The sequence below is a fragment of the Lichenostomus cassidix genome, chromosome 2 (genome assembly GCF_008360975.1).
Source record: "Lichenostomus cassidix isolate B80296 chromosome 2, HeHo_3.0, whole genome shotgun sequence".
NCBI lineage: Eukaryota > Metazoa > Chordata > Aves > Passeriformes > Meliphagidae > Lichenostomus > Lichenostomus cassidix.
In genome coordinates, this window is record NC_139482.1 from 62043835 (window position 1) to 62056674 (window position 12840).

Genomic DNA, 12840 nt, shown 5'->3' on the forward strand with positions numbered 1-12840 from the left:
TCCCATGGATACTTTCCAGTTTTATTCTGCTGCCATAACATAGTCACACAGAAGAATTGAAGTGTAACAGATCATGCTCTGCATTCAAATCTCTTTAATAACATTTAAACAAACCTACTCAAAGAAAACATTCCCCAGTTCTTTATTTGAGGGAATAAATTAAACACAAAAGAAGAAATACATACATGCTTGAAATAAAATTTAACATAGATACTAAAAAAATTTTGGGCAACATTAAAGAATGAAGTGTCAGAACCAGCCTGATGTTCTTATATATTTCAAATGAATGTAAATTAAAATGGAACATACTTATTTCATTTACTCCTCACACTTCAGTGCAGCACAACACAGTTTAAGTGCCCTGGCACCAAAACAATATACAAATAATTAATAGACTAGGACATTGGTAAATTTATCATTTGTTATCAGTTTTTCTAATGCTGTAAGTGTGCATCATCTACAATCAAATGTGATAGTATTTCTTCATGTCCATCTCTCTTCTCTAGAATACAGCTTTATCTACCTGCAAAGTCATAGGTAGACTGAAAACCCCAAGTACAAATTAACAGGATGACATCAAGCATGTTCATGCAAACTTTGGACTGGAGAAATGGATCCTGAGCTAAACCTGCCAGACCATTCCTATCTGAAATGTGACATGTTTGTATATGTTACGAAGCTGACTGAAGTTTTTAAGCAAGATCAGCTGAAGCAACCATTTAACGTAATGTTTTGGGCTTGTAGTAATAAGTAGTTTTCCCATTACCAGAAGCTCCTCTCCTAATAATTTGTCATATATGATAAAGTGGGAAAGAAACTTGAAACTCAAACATACCTAGCTCTCAATCTTTCCTAGTTATGCCATTAGTTGGCCTGTAATGTATGAAATTATCAAAGTGCAAATGACTGCCAAAAGCAAAATTTGATGTCCTGATTATCTTTCATCATCAGAAGGCTTTGCCTTGCTTCTTAGAGCCTTTAAATTGTAATTTAATAATTGGAAAAACTTTAAAACTGTATATACCAGCATTTGTGTCCAGAAAATGATGAACAGTTATATTCTTCCTATTAGTCCATATAGCTCATCTTTAAGAAGCAGAACAGAATATATATCTGAAAAACATCTAGTTATATAAGCATCTTCACTTTGTAAATTAGAGATTAAATAAAGGGTTTTTGAATTCTAAAACAAACACTTTACTACTCTAAAAACAAAATATTACATATTTGAAAAGAAGAATTGCATTTATTCAGTAGGACCCTGGCAGTGTTCAAAGCCAGGTTGGATAAGGCCTGGAGCAACCTGGTCTAGTGTGAGGTGTCCCTACCTATGGGAGGGGGTTGAGACTAGACAATTGTTAAGGTCTATTCCAACCCCTTAACATTCTATGATTTTTCTTAAACAACAGGCAACCTTATTTCCAAGGATGCAACTTTAAGGAAATAAGCACTGTTAGTCAGAAATGTTTGCTTGTGACATTCTTAAATGAAGGTATTAATAAAAGAGAAAAGCATGAGAATGGGGCAGGATAGCATAAGTGCTTACACTTATTTCAGGAATCATGATGTCTATGCAGCCAAGTTATAGAGAAGGTGTGGGGGGAGAGTCTAAAAGTGGATTTTTATTTTTTTTTATTAATACCAATATAGTGGAACAGTATTACAGCAGATATCCCAATTGCATCTCTCTTATTTCTGTTGAAAAATATTTTCTTCCTTGTCCCATGGAAAAGCTACTCAATGGATGTCTAGCCCTTACTGAATTACTCTCTCAAGCTGTTTTTAATAATGCTTTCATAATAAAAGAAAAAAAAAATTCAAGTCAAAGTGCAAGCCACCTTGTTTCAGCCCTTCATAAGAGTGTTAATATTTTTCCTCATTCATCTTCACTTATTTTTTAATATAAAATTGAACGAGCTATTAGGAACTTACAGTCCTGCAACTCCCACTGTACAGTCACATCAGTAGATATTGCCTCTACTCAGCCCAAATGAATCTGGGTATTTGTTTTCAAAATAATCATAGGAATATAGTATTTTTAAGCTGTCCTGTTTCTACATGACCAGAAGCAGTGAGCAAATCTAAACCCTTAGCCTATTATTGTAACAAGAATTTCTCTGATTAAGTAGCAGAGATAATATTTCAAAGTTTTTAAAAATAATGCAAAAGTTAATTTTTCAAGTTTTGATTAGCTACACTAACCTTTCTATGATTGCACTGTAAACTGTTCCAGCTCTCTTATTTAAAGGAACAAACTTCATATCCCAAAGCCCACTTAGTGGCAACTAAGAATATGAAAAGATATTATAGAAAAGTTTATTGATTGCAAGTTGGAAACATGAAAGTAGAGTTCCTTCCTACATTAATCCTAGAAATTTTCTAGGCTGTTCAGGCTCTTGGAAGCGAGTTTGAACTCCTGTGAGCATAATCAACCTGAGAAGTACAGTTAGTGGAAAATTCCCATATCATTACTAACTGCCAGCATTTTTAATGCTGTATGTTAACTTAGTCTTGTTTTAATCTAACCTTCTGAAATGAAGGTTCACAATAGCATGACTTAAGCCATACAGAAGAGGACTTTTGTCAAAAATTCTCTTAGTTAAGCTGTGGCCAACATTTCCAATGTCACTCCTGCTAGTAATACCTTAGCTGGAAAAAAGCCCCCAGCAATATGGATCATCAGGGCTTAAAAATGGGGTGAGGGAGAAAGAGGAAAAGGAAGATGAAGATTTTATCTTCAGGTACCATATACTATTCAAGTACCATGTAGGAAAAAGGTAGCAATAGGAAACTTGAAGATAGTTTTACCCACAGAAATCAATTAAAAATATATCTATAAACACAAATTTTTGGTACTTAAAATGCTGCTATTTTGCTCGCTTCTCGAACACCACTCAAGTAAGCTCCTGTAACGGTCTGAGGAAAGTGCCTATTTGTGGCCTGTATTAAAAAAAAGAAAAAAAATTCAATTGTTTCTAAAACTAATACTACGGAATTTTAGTTTATAAAATCAGTTTTCTTTAAGCATATACCTACATTTTTAAAAGTCATGGAAACCTCCTTTGAAATAACATCAAAGGAAACACTCAAGATTTTTAGCAACTTAAATATTTGCAAGCAAGTCACCAACAAAAGTAGCAGTCTGTTCTGCTTATCTGCACTTTGGTGGGGCAGGTTAAGTCCTGCTCCAGTAGAGAATGCACCTAACACCGTCACTTGTTATGTTACCCAAGTAGAGTAACAGACAATTTGACTAAAAATGCATTTTACTCCTGACCTGAAATATTTGGCAGACTTCCCATGTCCAGTAATAATATGAATAGAGAGGGTTGTATGGGAAGAATCATTTGCGCATTTATGTAACAGCATATTTATATACTACCTCTAGGTTAATGGTGTTGGTTAGCAAAAGATGACCTTCCTTAAGAAACTGCTCCCAGTAACTCAACAAAGATACTAACCTCACCAGCAAAAAAAACTTTTCCTTGTATGTCTTCAGCTATAATGTCGTAAGCTTCGCCACTGCCCCCTGTTTTCACAAAACTGTACGCCATCTGCAGCCAAGGGTCATTGCTCCATTGAGTAACAAAAAACTTCACTGGGTCAGGGACCTCCTGCATAATCAAAGTAGAAGTTAAACACTGCAAAGAAAAGTTTGGAATTGCACACCTTTTTCTCAAACAGTTTCCTGTAGTCATTAGAGTATATAGTATTATTAAGATAGAGATTGCATTCTGGAATTAAATTCCTATGTTTTTTATTATAGTAGTAACCACAAAGATAATTCTGTTTCCTACACTTGCCTGATGCCTGAAACATCACAGCTACACTATTCTGAATGCAACAAATATGCATATTGTAATACACCTAAAAGTACACAAGAAAAAAATTTTCCTCAAAATACATACATATGTACTCTTGTAAACAAATACATGTTCGTATGTATAATGTAAGCAATTTTTTTCTTGGTTAGGCATAATGCTTGCTACGTCTAGCTTGTTAAATCTCAAAATTAAATTTTCACTCTGGAGATAATTTTATTCCAAAGGAGAAACAAGATTACTTATCTAAGATCAGAAAATGAGCTGTCTTGAAAACTAGGTTCAGGGAGAAAACAAAAACCAGCAAGTCAGTCTGGCTGAACCATGACAGCAATACTCTGTATTCTTTGTCACACTGCAGTGTGCAAATTCCACAGAATTCTGCCAAAAAGAGCCTGCGTAACACTTGGATGAAGGCTTAGTCAACAACAGCTCTGTCTTACTCTGGAGGAGCTCGTGGCAAGTAAACAGAAGCAGCTCTGGTTGCCTCTTGCACAGTGTCTGGAATCAACAAATAGACTGCTCCAATTTGGCAGCACATGAGGGACTAAAACTCGAGCGATCAAGACAATGACCAGCCAAGTATGAAAAGTTGTGTGAACGTCCCACAAGTAGCTCTGTACACCCCAGAAGCTATCTTGTCTTTAAAAATCCTGCTGCATTGTTCTCAGGTGACTGAAGTTCACAACTACTGTAAACCATAGAGACAGCCATGAAAATCACCCTTCTGGACCAGAGTGAGTGGCACTGAAGCCAAAGACCCATTTGCTACATTTTCATGAGATCAAAATACAGGTATGTGAACTTCCATTGCATGTGGTTCTAATAACAATAAAGCCATTACCAAAAGTATGTTTCTAGGAATAGTTGAGTTTTCAGATACTGAAGTTCTTCCAAGATATATAATCCTAACATTTGAACCATAAGTAAAACTTGAGATCACCCCTGAACATTATTAACACAATCATTCCCGGGGATCTAACTGCTGTAAGTAAATTAATTGAGGCATTAGTGTCTCTAGAGTGGAATGCAAATAACATTGCTAAGTGATAGTGATCTGCTTGCCCCAGATTTCTCTGATTTTTCTACTAGTTTTTATCCTAATGTTGATCTGGGGGAAGGAAAAAAGGTAGAAATTTTTATCTAGTGTCTTTTTTACAAACAGGATGTAGAGCCCTTGCTAGATCATTTTGTACCTCCATACCAAGACAGCTGAGAAAGGGTTGTTAGTTAGTAGAAGAGAAATGGATTGGATTGGATTGGATTGGATTGGATTGGATTGGATTGGATTGGACTGGACTGGATTGGGGGTGTTGTAATTTCAGTTGCCTTGGGAGGGGGGAAGGCAGAAATCAGTAAAATTCATCTAGCTTAAAGATCTTACCATGTATTAGAAGTGGTGATGACTAGAAGAAAAAGTGACAATTAAGTATGTTTTGTGTTACATGTCCAAAGTACAGCTTTTAATTTTGCTTTTTTAAAGCACTTCAAAGGATGATAGTTCATTTCTATTTTTCAGTTAATTACTACTGTCCTTCAGTAGACATCTAAGATATTTCTATATAGATTTTTCACACAAAAGACAAAAAACTGCAATTTTAGTAGTCTCAAAGAAAACCTATTCCCTGAAACTGACAAGGAAAGAAAAATTGAACGTTTTAAACGTCAAAGGTTTGCCTATACATCATGAAGCAGTACATATGAAAGCTTTATTCTGGTGACAAGTTGATTAATCTCTTAATAAAACAGGCTTCTCTTACCTGCTCCTTAAACAGCTCTCGGAGTACAGTCATACACTGTTGCAGTACTTGTTGATCATCTAAATTCTTAATGGTTGTCACAGCATCGCCAGTGACCACTGACATTAAAATGCTTTCTTTGTTCTAAAAACAAGACCTTTTTAAGTTATTAAGTATTTAATTAAAAGTCTCTTTTAATTGGTATTGCAAAGATATTTTCAGCTGCAAGGCAACTATTGTTCTAGAAAAAAATGGGTTTGATTCCTTGGAATGAAGGATGCATATTCTACAGTATTTATGCCCAAATTGTTGCATCTTCTGATATCTTGTTAACAGATCTGTTGCAGTCAGCCCTTTTTACAACTTGCTTAATTCAGTGAAAACTTCCTATCTACCTACTTAAAGGCTATAAAAAAAAAAAAATTACATTGATAGTGTTATTCTTTGTGCACCCTCTTAAGCTTCAGTTCTGTGCCAAAGTTTCACCTCAGCTGTACTCCATTTTCAAAAGGTGGTGACAGAGGGAGTCTATTTAAATACTAGTTAGATATGGTTTTGATTAGACCAGTACTAGGTTTTTACCAGCAGATTTTGGACCAAGAAATGAAAGGTTGTGTCTACTGATATTTCCTTCCACTTCAAGACATCTGTTATATGCAGAAGTTTTAGAGGTGAAGTGGTGAGTAGGGAAGAGCACACAGGTTCTCAGTGCCTTTAAAGAACTGCCTCTATTGTTTATATAAGGCAGTAATTCTTCTGTTAATAAATTTGATAACTAGCAGAGAATAGCTATCAAGCAAATTAAGAATTACATGTAGGGTCTCTGGACAGCACCAGCACACTGAAGCTCTTGTAGCATGAGCTTAAGAGTACTGGAGAGAACTCCTTTAAGCAAAGTGGTATATGGGTACAAATCAGGTAGTAACAGAGCACAAACTTCACAGGACGATTTCATTTTGGAGTAAGACATCAGGTTACAAAATGGCCTTTTAATTGCTGCCAAGTAGTAAGAAGCAGTTGTTGTAAAAGTATGAAGAGGTATAATATAAATCTGTAATGTGTCTGCTTGCAACTGGCAGGAAAGAGAAACATGATGTCAGTCCACTGGTTTGAATTTGCTTTGAAATTCATGAGTTTGAGACTGACCCTGCAGGTCTCTGTTTCATGCAGAACTTGGTGTTTGTCTTTTCTTCTGCTATTCCACATTGTTATTCAGACTACTGCAAGCCAGTAAGTCAGCCAGCATGATCTTTTTAACAGGATTTTTAGCTGATTTAATAAGGGAACAGAAGTCCTAAACTAGAAGTGACTAGTAGCTTTCTTCCCACATTAGTAGGTCTATAGTAAGGTATTACTATTGTAGTAATACCTTAAGGCTTGTTTTCAGTAAGGCTTGTATTCAGTAGAGTTAGAGTGTACTTGCTTGTATATTGTGCTGTATCCAAACAATGGAAAATATTCCCATTTATTACAACAAAATATTGATCAGCTTTTTCTTGATAAATAACACTGCTTACACTACTTTTAATAGTTGCAGATGTGGGGGAAGAAAAATTTTGTTGTTCAGTAATTACTGCACCTAGATTCCAAACTGAATTTATGAAGGGGCAAGAGAAAATACAGCTGGCATATCATACCTCTGGATCCATGTCATAGAATACACTAAAGAGACCACGTTGGCTGGAATTGGGTGGAACATGACCAAAAAAATCAGCTCCTTGAATTTTACTGTCCCAAAATCTATATGGAAACTGCAAGGCAATCTAGAGAGAGATAGAGAAAAACGGAATTTAAGTATTTCGTTCCACAAAACTCATTATAGGATATTGCATATGCTCTTCTAATTCTTTTTCCTGTTGATACACAGTTCTATGACTGGGTCTCAACAGAGAATATATGGGCCTGGCCTCCAAGAGGGATCGGCAAAGAAAAAAGCCAATCTCATAAATTGCAAATGCACAGAGTATCAAATCCACAATAGAAATAATTATGTAAAATGCTCAAGAAATACAGCAGATTTTTTTTCAAACCTAATGTAGAACTTAAGTGGTCTCCATCCTGTATTTGCAGTTTCATAATCTTGTCTTTAAATTTCAACATTGTTGTAATGCTGTTTCTGGCATTACTTTGTTACTGTTATGTTCTAAGCACACATCTTGCTTTTCAGGAGAGGCTTTGTTTTTGTATAGGGAAAGAGTAGGAGATTTTACACTGGGCAAATACACAACTTTCAGTGTTCTTTGCAAATAGCTTATGAATTTATTAGGTTAAAATTACCTGAAATAAACACATTATTGGAATTCTGAAAGATCCAGGACCATCATGAAGCCTTGCTCAAACTTAGGAACAAAATGTTTAAGTCATGAAATTATTCTGCAAACAGTTTCTTTTAAAATGCTATTAAATTGAGAAATCTAAGAAACAGAAATACACGTGATCCCTGATCACATTTTGCTCTCCTGGGATACGGTCTACAAGTAAAAATGCATCATAAATCCTGAGAAATATCCTGCAAAAGCAACAGGCACAAAACAGCCAATGTTTCTATGAAAAGAAAATCGAAAACAATATGAAATCGCTTACTTTCTCAATGACTCCCGCTCCCAAACTGTAAATGGCTTTAATTTTTTTTTCTGACAGTGGAGGATTAAACTGAATGGCGTTTTTCTGAAGAAGAGCCAGTGGTACAGTCACTAATACCTGAAAGAAATAGCTACAATCAATCACAACAGTAGAAAAACGTGAATATTGCACTTAAGTCTCAAAGCATCATCCTGGCTATCTTGGATTATTCTTGCAGGATACAGCATAATAACACACCAGACATTTCTAGTTAGTCTCTGGTTTTAGTTCCCATTAATGGGAAACACATGTCTTACATTCAGGTGAGAACAGATGCCAAAGTTCACTATTTTTAAGTCATAGTCTGTTGAATTGCTTGTATCACAGTGGCTAACTGTGCTACTAATACTTCCTGTAAATGACAGTCAATGGCTGTCAGATTAACAAAACTGTTTTTTTGAAAGGAGAGACAGATGGTCTGGGGGTTGGTTTTAATTCCTTCAGAGATCCCTTCTCTTTAAAATGTGCTCAGTAACAGTGTCGATATCAATCCAATCTTTATCAAGTTTATCATTTTAAAAATTACTAAAAGCTAAATTAATCAGCATGAAGAAGATGGGGATACAGGGAACAAGAGAGACTGAAAAATAGGGGTCGCCAAATCCTGGAAATTTTAACAGGGCAGATACACTTGCTAAATGGGGTAAAGCTGAGCAAGGAATGGAACTAGGTAACATACATGTCACTTCGAAGACCATATAAAAACCTATTTGCTTAACATTTGTAGTACTACCCTTTATAGTCCTTAGTTCTTCAAATCAACTCATAATCAAATCTCAAGCATGCTCACTAAAAATTAGGTTCTAGGACATCCAAATACAGGCCACCAAAATACATAAGTATTATTCTTTGAATGGGGAGAAATTGGACTAAATAGTCTTCTGAGAGAAAAAAAAAAAAGACAAAAAAGATATGTACTGTGGGTTCTCTAAAATTCTTAGTCTTGAAGCATACTTGGTACCTTTTGTGTTGTCCACACTGTTCCATCTGCAGTAGTGACCTGCACTTCTTCACCAGAATAGTCAATACTCTGTACCTATTGAAAGACAAATTGAAAGACTGTGCTACAAATGTACATATGCAGTGCAAATTCCACCAAGAATAGCTAATATAGCACCAGTGTGCAAACTAGGAAGTGAAGAACACAAATTTTCAGAGAAATCCTGAAAGACAAAAAATAGGCTCCATGAAGCTGAAAAAGAAAAATCCTCATGATTGCAACATGTACGATCATATAATAATACGTAAGTACTGACAGTCCTCAAAGAGAATTTCAGAAATGCTGAAATTGTCCTCTTGCGTTTTTTAAAGACAAATTGAAACAATCACAGGCACAGATTTGCCTGGTCCCGAAGAATATAAACATATGACTGGGTGTTTCAAAGCAATCCAAGACAGGCACTGCATCAACGTTTTCCAGACTCACTGGATAATTCAGCTGGATGTCCAACCCTTCTGCCAACTTATCAATCACAGTTGAATATCCCACAGTTAGAAGAGTGTGATCTCCAGCAAACTGGGCAAAAAATTCATTGTGGTCCCATGAGCGTGCAGATACCTGTGGACAGAAACATGGCTGTTTCTACTGGTGAGGGAGGGGACATGGGTACTATGAAAAGTTCCACAGTTTAGAAGAAGCCACCCTAGTCCCTTTTGCAACTGGAAAAAAAAAGTGTATCACCAGAATTTATGGCAATGCTGACAAAATCAAAATGCTTATTTTACCTAATGCTACTACGTAACATAACAATTTCTGGATTAAGAAAAGTCATAACGTGGGTTGGTCACTAGCAGGGAATTTATGTTTATGCTTGGTAGAGAAAACAAGCAAATTAGTACAAAAATCCAGGTGAATTGTAGCATATTTATTTCAGTTGTTCATATCTAGCAAAGTAATTTTACAGACTTAAGATTTCATATGAAAATGGAAATACCTTACTTCCCAAAGGGGAAAATAAGATTAAAAAAAAAAAACCTCAATGAAATTTTTCTGGAATTGAAGACAGATTTTTGCATCTTTTTTATTTCCCCAGGTGCTCATGGAATATAAAAACTTGCCATATCAAGATGTTTTCCACTGACTGGTACAGCACTGTCTTGCAGACTTCTGTCATGTTTTTGTGCACTGCTCAGTTCAGATTTATGCATCTGCATGTATCAGTCAGCTGTCCTGCTGCCAAAGTAAAATTGACACTACTTGTTTTTAAATGTAACAATGGGACTGAGTAAATCATGCACTGCAAACAACGACACTTTGGTATTTCCTGAAGCTGCTTGGTTAAAACTGAAGTCGCGAGGGCAGCCAAGTACCACGTAGCCAAGAGAGTAACTAGGAGTGGTGAACTGGGGCTCACCATCAGGGGATTGTAACACTTCAGATTTGGAACACTTCACACTTAAATGCATTTATTCTTGAGATGCATAGCAGGGTAGATAAATACCTCAGTTTTTAACTACAGAACTGAGAAGCAGAAGTCACACTCAGCATCTGAGGAGGAGTAACTCACATGTGAATCATATCACCCAGCATCTCAGCAAAATGCCCTGCTCTCTACTAACCAACTACTCTCAACTTCTACTTAAAGAACATCTCACTGGAAGCGTGTCAGGAGCTCCCATCAGATTAAATAAGGCACTGCTGGAGGCAGTGTCTCCGTGCTTTCAAAGAACAGGCTAGGGGTATAGGAATAGTTGGGATAGCTGACTCTTCCTCTAGGGCCATAGAGTGGATCAGGTGGTTTCTCAGAATTATTTCCAACCCTATTTTCTGTGGAGCTCAACAACTTCAGAACACAGCTGTCAAAACTCACCTGAGAGAGATTGCTGCCGCAGGCATATTCCAAATTACTGAGATGGAACTGTAGTACTTTTTCTTCCAGCTCACTGAACTGGATACCAGACTCCTGAATAAAGGCTTTATAGATCTCTTGTATTTTTTCTGTGAAAGAACATGTTTCAAATAAGAATATATGACAATTCATTGGAAGTCATAGAGCATTTCAACATACTATTCGCTGGATCACAAGATTTTCAAGCTTATTGCTAATTTGTACCAGGATGTTTTTCTTCTCAGAGAAAAAAACCCCCAAAACCACAAGATCTTTCTAGTGATAAAGTACAACTTTGTTGTTTACTCATAGGTTTCTGAGTGAGACAGGAGAGAAATTGTTTAGCTACCATCAATATATAGTTCAAGATATTTGAGGTAAAATACGTTTTAAGATAATGGAGAATCCTTGCAAATAAATCCTGATTCATTTTTACAAAATCAAAGGAACTGAGAAATTTGATCTAGGATTCATTGAAGAACACAGGCGTTGCTAATTCTGTCTTACAGAATCCATGCTGAAGGGATTTGGGAGGCAGACATTTCTGAGCAAGTTTATTTTTTGCTGTTGAGTTTACAAGCTGTGAGTGTGGTGGGAAGCGTTACCAATGGAGATAAGACTATTCTTGCCAGCAGAAGGCTTTGATCAGGCTCTTTTTCAGGCAGTTTAGTCAAAAGTATAAGAGCTAAGGCTAGCTATGGCCTGCTTCAGCCAGAAGCAAGTCTTTTGAACTGCTAGTGACACTAGTTATACTGAAAAAGCTACCTCATGAAAACAAGATACAAGATCAGAAATATCTACTGGCTTTAAGGTCAGATGGACAGCCATACACTTTTAAAAATGTCTGATGTAAGAGCCAATTTAATATAGAACTGTATGAACACAGCCAACATCTTCACTTTGCAATACATTTCTCACTTACCTCCAAGAGGAACATCTTGATGTTGGGTTTTATCTTTTCTCCACTCAGAGACAACATCTAGGATGGCATTGAAATGAAAGTCCATACGTTTATCAATAGTGGGATCTGTTATCCTTCCACCTTCCTGGATCAAGTCACATTTCTCCCCTAGTTTGTGCATTTTAATGCCAAGCTTAAGAAAAAGACATTTTATTGCTTTTTTAAGTATGGAAAAATTACAGCACCCAACCTGCTCAGAGTTACTTAACACAAGGTGAATGCCTCATTTAAGTGATACCATTTCAAAAACGTTGACAACTTTAGTCAGATTAACTCTTGTTCTCTTCAAACTGGAATACCAGCAATCCTTCTATCTGTTAATTGTCCATAGATTGTTTTTTTCCCACTTTTCCATTCTGTCATTTATTGGGGATTCACAGAAACCTCCTCTGCAACTTTCCTGTCAGGCAAGGGCTAGTACAGAAATGTAGAGTCTCATAATCAAACATGATGAACCAGTCTCCTTTACTTCTACCTCAATTTATTTACTAAGTCACTGTTAAAATCAGTTACTTTCTATACCTTTCTAGTGTCTGAGGCTCAAACAGTTCCCTGAATTCAGAAATTGACAGGATACTGCTTGCCAGTTACCACCAATGTTATTAACAACCAAGCAAAGAAAGAAATACTTTGAATTAAACCTAATACTTGCTTTGCTTCTCCAGCCTGTGTTGAAAACACAACAGAGCTAAATTCAAATAAAGATGTTTTTGTGTTCTACAGAGTCAATCCTGAGAAAACATCATAAACATAGTGCTAATTTGTTCCTAGGGCCTTGTTACTTAAGGTTACTCCAGTGTTTTTCATGTATCCTCACATCTCTCTAGGCTGTTGGTCACCACTGCAGATCCTAAGGTACAGTTGTACTT

The 12840-nt window shown here is 36.2% G+C and overlaps 1 protein-coding gene across 1 annotated transcript in view; it reads right to left on the minus strand.

Moving 5' to 3' along the window:
- The window catches only part of KDM1B (lysine demethylase 1B), a 27470-nt gene continuing 14630 nt past the window's right edge, over window positions 1-12840 (minus strand). The window contains exons 14-22 of the mRNA XM_085051787.1: window positions 11933-12104; window positions 10993-11120; window positions 9609-9740; window positions 9144-9218; window positions 8144-8260; window positions 7198-7323; window positions 5582-5704; window positions 3462-3614; window positions 1-2940 (exon numbers count right to left, since the gene is read on the minus strand). Coding sequence (XP_084907913.1) covers window positions 2857-2940; window positions 3462-3614; window positions 5582-5704; window positions 7198-7323; window positions 8144-8260; window positions 9144-9218; window positions 9609-9740; window positions 10993-11120; window positions 11933-12104 — 1110 coding nt within the window. The 3' untranslated portion in view covers window positions 1-2856. The remainder of the gene's footprint in view (window positions 2941-3461; window positions 3615-5581; window positions 5705-7197; window positions 7324-8143; window positions 8261-9143; window positions 9219-9608; window positions 9741-10992; window positions 11121-11932; window positions 12105-12840) is intronic.